The sequence below is a fragment of the Haliotis cracherodii genome, unplaced genomic scaffold, assembly GCF_022045235.1.
Source record: "Haliotis cracherodii isolate W230 unplaced genomic scaffold, xgHalCrac1.p SCAF_6, whole genome shotgun sequence".
Taxonomy (NCBI): Eukaryota; Metazoa; Mollusca; class Gastropoda; order Lepetellida; family Haliotidae; genus Haliotis; species Haliotis cracherodii.
In genome coordinates, this window is record NW_027266319.1 from 29,325,423 (window position 1) to 29,337,604 (window position 12,182).

General features: G+C 39.8%; 1 protein-coding gene across 1 annotated transcript in view; it reads left to right on the forward strand.

Moving 5' to 3' along the window:
• The window catches only part of LOC139444610 (solute carrier family 41 member 1-like), a 42,907-nt gene extending 33,361 nt beyond the window's left edge, over positions 1–9,546 (forward strand). Inside the window, exon 11 of the mRNA XM_071225516.1 lies at positions 803–9,546. Within this exon, the coding sequence (XP_071081617.1) occupies positions 803–988 (186 nt within the window). The 3' untranslated portion in view covers positions 989–9,546. The remainder of the gene's footprint in view (positions 1–802) is intronic.
• Positions 9,547–12,182: the final 2,636 nt, after the last annotated feature.

Genomic DNA, 12,182 nt, shown 5'->3' on the forward strand with positions numbered 1-12,182 from the left:
ACAGTTCCACATTGCCCCATCTTATTCATCACTGAGATTCTGTGGCAGAGCAGGTCCCCATTCCCGGTTTGATTCCCTTTATGGTTTCAGTCTGTTGAGGCCATTCTTGATGCCCACTGCCATGACTTGGCTTGAATGAATCTTCAACTGTCATTAAACCACACTCACTGACTTTGTGAGAGCACAGCTAATGATTCTAGTCCAGTTTGTTGTCATTAATTTTGGGTCACATGTTGTACAATTATGTGTTAATAATGTACGCCAACCAATACACTCTATACAACAGTGCCACTCAGTTTGCATGAACCTTGAGATTTTCACAAGATACCGAGGCCGTGGGATCATGGACCTTATAATGCATACATTCTATTCATGGAACTCTCGTATTTGTGTGTGCCCTTAGACAGATAGAGGACTTGTAACGGGTCTATGTTTGCGACATTGCTTTTGCATCCTGATAATGTTTTGTCACTCTATATCACAAATTATGACATTATAGACAGGTGGGGAGTCCGGGTTAGAACTGGTTCCCAGCAAGTAATGCTGGTCATGAGGTGATTCATCGGATAGAGTGGTCAGGCTCAGTGACCTGGTCGATTGGGAATCATTGTACCCTAACGGCATAAATTGTGGCTCAAGAACTGGTTTGTCTGATCCAGACTCGATTATTTTATGGCTGCTGGAACATAGCTGGAACATTGCTGAGTGTGACATTAAACAACACACACACATATAGATAGTGACTGATGTTAGTCATTGATGTTAGTCACTAGATGTGACTGTTTGTGCCTCCATGTTGCAGGTGATATTTCTTCTGTACATTGCCAACTGGATGGTGCACTTCATCTGGAGAAAGGGGGAAGACCCAGACAATATTGCCATCCCATACCTCACAGCTCTGGGCGACCTCCTCGGAACTGGTTTCCTTGCCATAGCTTTCCATATTCTATTTCTCATTGGAGACAGGGATGCTGATGTTGGGGAATAGAGAGACCTCCCTTGACTAGTGTCTTTCCTTCATTGACTTCAAGACTATTTTGTTGAAAATGTAAAACAGTGCTTAAAGACTGCATGGTTTGTGTTTTAACTCATCAAAAAATCCCTGTCCAAGTCAAGTCAAAGCCAAAACAGCAGGAAGATGGAAGAGTTGCCTCCCTTGATTGGATTTTAAACCCTGTGAGGTTATGTTCAATCATTCATCAACCACAGGTTCCCCCTCGCATATCCATGTCTTTGATCATGAACTGTTGTTGGTGAGTGAAAGAGATTGTGTGTAATATGTCCTTGTTTATGTCTGTAAGTTATTGAAGACTTCATTTGTCATCTGATTTTGAGAGATTGATTATGAGCATGAATCAATTGAACATAATACTGTATAAGTTATATCTTATAGCAATATTGTGAACAGGATTGATAGATTTAGGACTATTTGCCAAAGAAAATTCCATCTGACTGACCATTTTATAAAAATGAAGTAACCTTGTGGTCTGTGACGTAACAATTTGCTTACAGAGTTGTGTCCCTTCACCTGCCAGGATCCTCTTGGGTGTTGTAAGATTTGCTCCAATAATGATCCAAAGTAATAAATGTGTGTAGCACTTTAGGATTTGATATTAAGCCAAGATGCCATGATGTAACTGAAATACCACTTTTAATTTTCAATATAATCTCCATTCACCTCAATACACTTATCCATTTGTCGTTCATGCTTTCAATACCACTTTTATAGAGCTCCGCAGATTGGCCCTCTAACCATGCTACTTTGGTAGCCTTTATGTCCTCGTCATCCTGAAAGCGTCGTCCATGTAGGGCAGATTTCATTTGCGGGAACAGGAAATAGTCACTAAGGGTTAAGTCTGGGCTGTAGGGTGGGTGATTTAACTGTACAGAGGTGTGGTTAGAGGGCGAATATGCGGATTTCTATAAAAGTAGTTTTAAAATCTTGAACGACAAATGGAATAAGACTTGGTCTTATATTGAAGTTGCAATACTTTTTGAACGCCCCTCGTAAGATTTGGATTAATGTATGTATTTATAAGCCATAAATGTACAAAAGCGGTTATTTATCTTGTATATATCAATATGCCAGAAACAGGAGAAGGTGCTCACTTGATGGAATGACATGAGGTAATGATGTGTTATTTTAATGTTTTACCTTGTTTTCAGTCTATTTTAGATACAGTTGAAGTTTGTTAGTTACAGGGTAAATGTAACTCACAGGGAGAATGAATGCTTGGCAAATAGTAGTGTTTATGCATGTAGTGTTAATGCTATTGGACAATAGCTGCTTGTTTCTCACCGGTACTATCCTGCATCATACAGGCCGCAGTTGAAGTGTCCTAAATGCATAACAGCCTCATATATTCACATCAAGGTTGCCTTAGGGGTCACACAATATGATTCAAACACCTCACTGGCACCAGTTGGCATCAATGAGTGTTCAGATAGGTTCACATATACATACTTCTGCTATTAAATGTGTTAAAAAATAGCTCATTGGGATTCTAGGTTTGAATAGGTTCCCACCAACCTATGCCAGGCCTAATAGGTGTCTGCGTATAACAATTGGTTAGGTGACTTTGTTGATTGCGCATCATTGAACCTTGGTGTATTTCTCTAATGTGACGAGGTTAGTGGGCACTCTGTGTTGACAAACAGGATAAGACCAGTAGTTGTTACCATCTTCTTTTTGCTGAAAAACCTTCATAGACAATTTCTTATTGATGACATGTCTAGCAGCACATACAACTTGTTGTGGTTTCTTTCCCCCTCCAAGTTCTGATCTGTTCTACGGCGTGGTCTCTTCCAATGTTTAATCCAGCTGTGAAGCGTTTGAAAACTAATTACGTAGATGCATGAAACGTTGCAGATTGCATGTGAAGTAATAATGAATATATTATTTTAATTGCAATGTTTGTGATATCTTTTACAAGATAAATAGAAAATCAAATAATTCATTTCATCTGTCTTCATCAAGGACACACTGACATTGGCATCAACATACACTGTGTATAGAAATAAGATCATTTTGGGGATAAAGTGAAATTAATTTGTTTCAAGTGTATTAGTGTTATCAAATCTTTTTTGTACTCTCATCACTTGCTCAAGCAACTTGAACCTACATTCTGATGTATATGGCGTCTCTCAATTCATGTAACTCCATTGCCTGGGTTATCACCCCTATATATTGAAACAGTCACTGATGAACATGTACACTGCCATGTCAAGGTCAGTGATACATGTCAAATGTTGCTTTATTCTGCGTCAGTCCAATTTCATCCATTAATTTAGTTATTCATCCGTTATTTGGGAAATATTGGGACAATCAGATATTTCCAATAGTTGAGATCTCATTCAAAATATTCTCAAATATTTTTGGAGCTGCTAGTGTGACAACACGCTTAGTATGAGCTATAGAAATTACAGATCATATCTTCCGGTTTGGTGAGGAATTTACAGTGTTACTTCACAAGCAAGTAATAGTCTATTTGACCCAAGAAGAAGTCTAATCTGTTCTGTAAATATGTCATAAAGGATGCGCAACCCAGTTGACAGGGCAGGAAAACGTGACGAGCAGTGCTTCATTCAGTCGGCAGAGGTGGATCCAAGACATTGATTTTGGGTTGCGAACTATCCAAGTCATGAGGCAAATGAAAACACATGAGAGACTAACAATGGTTGATGTATAAGGCGTCTGTCTATATGGGGTGTGCACGCCCTGCAACCACACTGCATGCTCCAACTATGGCCAAACAGTCTGCCTTGTGTCACTGACATCTGTGTAAGACTCAAGTCACACTCTGCTCATAGGTGTGGATGTAATAAAGCATACCAATACATGGACATTCGCGTCTCTGTTAGAGGCCAGTCCATGGTCTCACGTCCTTTAGTTGTTGTACATGTATTAGAAGTACTGCATTACATTTGATGTGATTAAGTGTATATTTAGCCATATTATGCAAATTTGTCATTTTACATAGTGCCTTAGATGCTGTGATGTTTAATGTGTTGAGATGTGTGATTGACGCTGCTATGTATGGGAGTGTACCTATTGCCTCTCTGTAGCTACAGGGGTGGTCGGGTAGCCTAGTGGTTAAAGCGTTCGCTCGTCACGCCGAAGACCTTGGTTCGAATCCCGACATGGGTACAATGTGTGAAGCCCATTTCTGGTGTCTCCCGCTGTGATATTGCTGGAATATTGCTAAAAGCGGCGTAAAACCAAACTCACTCACTCACTCACTGTAGCTACAACCTCTTGTCACGAGAGGCGACTAACGGAAAAGGAGGGTCAGACTCGCTGAATTCATTGATGTCTGTGTCCCAGCTGCGTGGATCGATTCTCATGGTGTCATTCATTGGATTGTGTGGTCCAGACTTGATTATTTACAGATTGCCGTTGTACAGTTTAAATATTGCTGATGCAGCGTTAAACAACAAGCAAAAAAAGAAATCATTGAGCTTCATTTGCAGCAATAGTTGATCCTTAACTGCAGGGTCTGTCATGGATGCAAGTCCACTAGTCCTTTAGTCCCCTAGTCAGAGATAAGTATCAGTTTTGAGGACACGTAGTTCTTTCCTAAATTGTAAGATGTTTTACTCCGGTAAGATTCCTCTCTGCATGAAAGTCTAACTCCTTTGGAGGCTCTGTATCATGATGGAGTAAAGGGTCAGATTTCAATGGCATTTAAACAGTAGTAGTGTTACGTGAACAGCTTTTCCAAAATGATTTGTAGATGAGTTGGGGTTTGCTCATGGTGCCCCTTGTATCTGCTGTCTATATACATGTGATTTTTGTACGGAAAGACAACAATATTCTGTTTTTCTTACGTTAAATTAATTTGGGTACTCTTTTTCATCAAAATGATATTCCAGATTAGGGGCTCCCACTGTAGGACAGCAAGGCCCCAGCCAAGGAGATAGTTTACCATGCCCAATTACTATATCTGTTATTTCATTGTGTGATTGGAATTTATCTATCTGTTATGAATATATCTTTCAAACATGGTAGATGTGACAACTTGTTTTTTTTGTAAAGAATGTTGTATGTCTGTTTATTCACATGTTGAAATTTAACTACAAGTTCGACTGCTGCTGATGTGGTCATATTGCCTTATAATCTGCTCTCATCAAAGCAGAGACCATAACATAAACTCAGATACTTGTTGCATGAAATGCAATCAAATAAGCATCAGATATATTTCCTCCTCTTGACAACAACACAACTGAGTTGGTACAGGTGGCCCAGTGGTCTAAGGCAATGTAATTGGCTGTGCAGAGTTGCGTCTCTTGGCGTGCCAGAAACCTAGCTGGGGTAGTGGGTTTGAATCCAAGGTTTTGCCTGATTATGCTTCTAGGTTTCTCAGTACCACACCTGTGCTTGTGGTTTTCACCAAAGTGACTTCGAGCTCTCCTGCAACATAAAGCTGACAAGCTGTTACATGACTGAAATACTGGTAAACCCAACTCACTCACTCACTCACTCACTCACTCACTCACCACACAATAACAACGAATCTATTATTATTGGGGTATAAACAACACCTACTTTTCAACAAGTAAAATCAAATTGTATAGCATATTTGCCAAATTAAGCGCCACTTCCAATTAAGTGCCTCCTGACCAAAGTCTGGACCAATCTGTAAGCAGTCTTTAAAAACGCACCCTAGTAAGACTGAAATTTTACATGACAGTCCATATGTTCTTGTGTGTACCACAGAGAACAGTAACGTAGAAGGCTTATACAAAAGCATAGTATCTGTTGTCAAAAACATTTCATCGACGCCTGAACTCAATTTGTTCTCTACCGCTTGATATCTGGAAATAGAAATTTAACTTGTTGTGTTCGGGTTTAATAAGCGCCCCCAGGCAATAACCTAATACACAGGCTCTTATTACAGCAAATATGGTAACTTTATTTTCAAAAAGTTAACACCTTTCTGAAATGAATTTGATATTCATTTGTTCCCTGTATTCCAGGGCAGAATAGGTCCCCAACCGTATAAACTTGTCAAATGAGTATCCGGTGGTCACAATGTTTGACCTGGTTGTTTACCTCTCATGACAACCCAACAGTGTTTAATAGTTTGTTATACTATCAAACATTGAATAGGCAGACACAAGCTGCTGTAGTGTTGCCAAAATGATGCTGAAATATTGTTTACTGTGGCATAATACGACTTCCGCTCAATGATTTTGTTGTTGGAATATAAACGATACTAAAAAAACGTGACATTATACAAAAAGTATGTGTTGGATATGTTATATGTTGTTGGTCAGATGTCTCTAGTTCAGTATAGCTAGCAGATACACCTGGATAACTGGATACAGTACCCTACGTTTATAAAGAACAGGCTTATAACGAACTGACCGATATAACGAATTATTTTTTGTCACGGCTATTTGCTGTATATATGCTGTATATATGCTTGTAACAAACTGTGGTTACTGTAAATCTTAAAATTAACGTGAGCGTGAATTAAATGCGAAAAATGTGAGTGGTCTTTGCTCGCATTAATTAACTTTGCATTTATGTCTCCAAATGACTATCAACAATAAGATATAAACAAAAACACGGTTTATTGAGCAGCAGTTATAACAAGTATATAACAATGTCAGTCAAAGAATAGGAATAACACAATAGGCATCTGGTGAATTGCCACTGCTGTGGTCAAGTGTTCTACCCACTCCTGTCAAGCTTGTTGACACTTTTTCCGTAAACCAATCAGTGCACTATCGCTGGTTCAATTAATTTATTGCCTTTGAACTTCCTTAATGCCAGTCAATAGAGTAAACATATTAACTGTGTGTTGTTTTTAGGAAAACACTGTTTATTGTTATAACGGAAGTTTTTTACTCAGCGCTAAGCAGTGATATTTGTGTTTGATTGGATTAAGGTAACGATATGTATCATTCCACTTGGGATGGGATGGGAGAGTTGCATTCATATTGAGTCGCATTTTTGGGTAGGGGTCAGCAGTCGTATTAATTTGGAGACGCATGAATTTCCATATTTACAGTATCACGAACTATAATTAGTGGTCCCTTTGAGTTCGTTATAACCATTGTTTACTTTATTTAATTATCTGCTATCTAGTCAGCATGTGACATGCTATTGCCAAACACAATCATTTTGTCAAAGATAGAGAAATTCTGCAAGGCTCAAGACAAACATTTTATGGAATCCAGCGTACCGCACTGAGGCATCCAGAATACCACGGGGCTTGGCATCCCACATACCAAAAAGGGTTTGGCACCCTCAAATACCTGCAACATGTGAAGTGGCGTAAAAACCTCACTCACTCACTCACTCGCTCCTTATTGTCAGAGTTTATTTTGAAACTAAAGAGTTGGTCACATATGTTATTATAGGATGATTTTGTTGTTATTATGTTGAAAGTAAATCAGTATTTGGTGAAACTGATCCTCCACCAAAGGCAAGGTAGTTAATGTGACTATATATAGAAGTCCAGTTTACACCCTTGCCAGACTGTGGTATGAATATTCCTGGGTGTGGATGACGTGTTTCATCATGTACATCTTAGCTGTGCATAACTGTTTGTGTCATTACCAATATGGTTTTACCAATAACATTTGCGGTCACGAAAGGTATTGACTTTTTCAGGGGCAATCTCAATAAAATCAGATCTTTTTTCTTATGACTGCTAAACACAGATCTGAGAATATTCCATTACGGGTCAGGTCAGAACGACCAATGAACTGACTAAAACAATGTCGACATTAGCCTATCAGAAAGGCATCTTTCTCAAGCTAACTGGCACTACTTTCACTCTACGCTTGAAAAATATGTTGAAAACGTTCTCTATTAAAATGTGAAAACTGAACAAAAGAACATCCTTGAATGTTTAATATATGGTTGAGATTGTATGACAGTATTTCACACGTGCTATGCAACATTCAAATGTTAATCCCAATGAAGTGATTACTAACAGGATCAGGCATACAGTCATACCCCTTGTTAACCTTTTGAGGTTGCATGATTAGAAAACACATTCCGACTGTCGCTTTCATGATCTGGTAAGAGACGTTCTCATTGGTCGGATAAAAGGTGGTTGTGACGTGACCCATAATTGGATTTCCACAGATCTTTGTTTAGCAGCAGAAAAAACAAAGATCTGATTTTAATGAGATTGTTTCAGGGGGTCCTTAACTTTCTTCCAAGTGTATAGTTCTGTTTCATGGGATAATGGAATGTTAAATTTGGTTTTGTGATGTATCTGTGTACAGTTGTCCTTGATTGATTTGGGGGGCACGGATGGCCCAGTGTTCTGAGGCGCTGCGATTTGCTGTGCAGAGTTGTGTCCCTTGGGCACACCAGAAACCTATGATTGTGGGTTCGAATCTCGGTTCGCCCTATTATGTTTCTAGGTTTATCAGCACCATACCCATTCTCCTGGGTTTCACCGAAGTTGTAAACATCTGAGACCTGCATCACTTCAGGCTTTCCTCCCACATTAAACTGAAATGCTGTGATATAACTGGTATACTGTTATGAGCGGCATCAAACCCAACTAACACACTCACTTGATTGACTGTGATACAAAGACATCAATTCAAGTTGTATGTCAATTCTTGTCATGCTCCCGAGACACACATGCTCTCCTGCTCCTTTCATTGAATAAAAAATATATTGAAGAATATGACATATAGAACATAACAGTTATATATATCCAAGGACCAGAGGTCGAAAAATATATTGCTATTTATTTTATTTGAGTATAATGAAAAGATTACATGTTACTATATGTGGATGCACTGTCATCATATTCGAAAGTGTAGATACTAGTGTGTCATTACTAGGGCCATATTTAGTGCTCATGAATACACATTCCTACATCAGGAATGGTGCACACCTGTGCATTTGTTAAGCTTCAAAAACCCTGTGATTTTGAATAAAATATGAATGTTAGACACCATTGCCTGAATAATTTTTCCTTCTCTTTGTCAATATGAAATGTAATTCTACTACACTGAGAAATGCAAAGATACTTGGAAATACACTACTGGTCTGCAACTGGTTATGAATACTATACACTTTTATTGGTGTAATTTTAGAACTGACGTGAACAGTAGGAATGTGATAATGCCAAATTTCTGAATCCATGAAAATCCGCCCTGACGGAATAGTTATTGTTCCATATGATGTTAAACCCAACTCACGAATCACCTAGAATAATAAGCAGCATGTTCAAGAGTAACACCTGTCAAGATTGGATTAGAATTGGTCTTCATAATGTCAGTCACATGGTTCTCTGGTCCAGATTTGGTCATTTATAGGCCACCGTCATATAGCTAAAATATAGCTGAGGGTGGTATTAAACAACAAAGTAAGTGTCTGAATTTGTTTTTCAATGCTGATGTACAGTATATTCTGATGTTGAAATAAGCTGTGAAATGTGTTACAAGTGTAAGGTTGTCTAATATGTTTGGTGAATGATGGTGTTAGAGGGCAATATGCTTTGTATATTTTGTTCTGTTGTGTACATAAAAACTATTTTATCCTTTGTGATACTGTCACAAATGCATTCTAAAACTATTTTAATAAAACATATCAACTTTGAAGATTGTTGTTTTAGAGTCTAATGGCATCAGTTCCCTGGCTCTCTCTCCCTTGTCTGAACTTCCAGGATTCCCCCTCTGGAGAGCTGTGCCATGATTGACTGAGTTTATAGCATCATTTCTCTGTCTCCCCCTTGTCTGAACTTCCAGGATTCCCCCCTCTGGAGAGCTGTGCCATGATTGACTGAGTTTATACTATCATTTCTCTGTCTTCCCCTTGTCTGAACTTCCAGGATTCCCCCCTCTGGAGAGCTGTGCCATGATTGACTGAGTTTATACCATCATTTCTCTGTCTCCCCCTTGTCTGAACTTCCAGGATTCCCCCCTCTGGAGAGCTGTGCCATGATTGACTGAGTTTGTACCATCATTTCTCTGTCTCCCCCTTGTCTGAACTTCCAGGATTCCCCCCTCTGGAGAGCTGTGCCATGATTGACTGAGTTTGTACCATCATTTCTCTGTCTGTCCCTTGTCTGAACTTCCAGGATTCCCCCCTCTGGAGAGCTGTGCCATGATTGACTGAGTTTATACCATCATTTCTCTGTCTGTCCCTTGTCTGAACTTGGCATTGTTTGAGTGAGTGAGATGTCGCTTTTAACAGTATTCCAGTTATATTGCAGCATGTCAGCTTGATGTGGGTGGAAAACCAAGAGTAATGCAGGTCTCATACGTTAACCAGTTCAGGAAACCCACGAGCACGGGTAAGGTGATGACAAACCGAGAAACACAATAAGGGCGAACGGGGATTCGAAACCACAATCATAGGTTTCTGACGTGCCCAAGGGACGCAACTCTGCACAGCGAATTGCAGCGCCGACTCGGCCACCCGTGCCGCTCGGCATTGTTTGAACTAAAACAAATCCAGAGATATATTAATCATTCTGTATTGTGTGATAGAGGACAGTGCGTTTAATTCCGATCATGGGTATTTACGAAAATGGTATTCATCTGAATAGATTGATTGCAAATTCAACTTGTCTTTGTTCGCCCTGATTGTTGCTGACGTTCTCATCACCAAAACCCTTCTTCGGGTTGGTGCATTTGAAAAATGTCGATTCCAGTCTAGGCAAATATGTATTCGATGCAGACATCGACCATAATTTCAAATAGTATGAGGCATATGTCACTTGAACAGTGACACGTCGCCGTCAGGACACTTGAGCATCCAGATCCGACAAAACAAATATATGTCGTAAACGAGGAATGACTTTCGTCTGATTACTCCGGACCAAGCCGAATTTTCTTGCAGGTGGCAGGGGAGTGGCGACCATGGAATTCACACATGGATACACTGTCAAGTCTCGTTAATCGGATAATCGACACAAAGACGTCAACGCGAATGTGCACACTTCCTTGCTTCACACATCACGTACGTGTGCATGCAGCGACGGTGACGTGAAGAGCTCAAAGTTGAAAACGACGTCGGAGCAGAAGGGAGCTGTTCTGGACACAATTATGTGTCATTATGCATGACGTTGACTGCAGTGGTCAGTGAAAATACATGGCTCCAAACAGTGGTGGATTGACCGTTTTGGTTGAATATGAGGATGATATTGGAGATTTTACGTGCGCTTCCGGAAACTCAATTTCGCATTCGGTTTCGGTGTTGACGTCATTTTCATGCTTCAATTTCATATCGCATAAAAGAGCCCAACTGTCAGTCAAACCGTATAAACAAATTTGCCTATTTTGTAATTATTACCCAATGTCTAAACTTTGACCAAATAAAACTGTTCGTATGCATGGGCTTATTGAAAACTGAATACATCGCCGCACAGTTTCGTCAGTCAGTCCGTCCTACCGTAAACACGTCACTTATAGTATGATTTGCACATTCGCTGTCCAGGCCAGCCTGGTTCGAGTTACTCATAACGCATTATGTCTCTGTTCACTCGGTTTTATTATCTTGGTCAATCTACCCTGTTTAAACAGAGACAATGTCTTAGTTACGTCAAGTCTTAAGTTTTTTTTACCAGACTGTGAAACATAGTATTTCTTCTCTCTGTCGCCGATATCACAGAAGAACTATTATGTGTTGTGCAGCGAAGAAGAAAAAATGGCCCCCACACCATCAGTTGCCAAACTCTTCCACGAAAAACAACAACATGGGACTTTTGTTTTGGGAGCATCTGAATATATTCTAGATCTTTCAAAATGTCTGTCATCGGGAAAACGTTGGCACCATACCAGTCAGACATTTCATATGCGAGTACTCCGTCTGTATTTAACCTGATGGATTTCGGTTGCTCAAGCGAAAGCCAAGACAATGTGGCTGAAATAATTCCCGGCAGTGGACAGGTAATGTGTAATTTATATTGATTATATACGTGTGCATACGTCATCGTAGTATATAGTGAGAGCACCACGTGTGTACGCGTCATTGTATCACATAGTGCATGGGGGCGGTCGGGTGGCCTTGTGGTTAATGCGTTCGCTCTTCACGCCGAAGTCCCTGGTTCGAATCCGGACAATGATACAATGTGTGAAGCCCATTTCTGGTGTCCCAAGCCGTAATATTGCTGGAATATTGCTAAAACGGCGTAAAACCATATTCACTCACTCACTCTTTATTACATATAGTACAGCCGCTCGGGTATAACGGATCACAT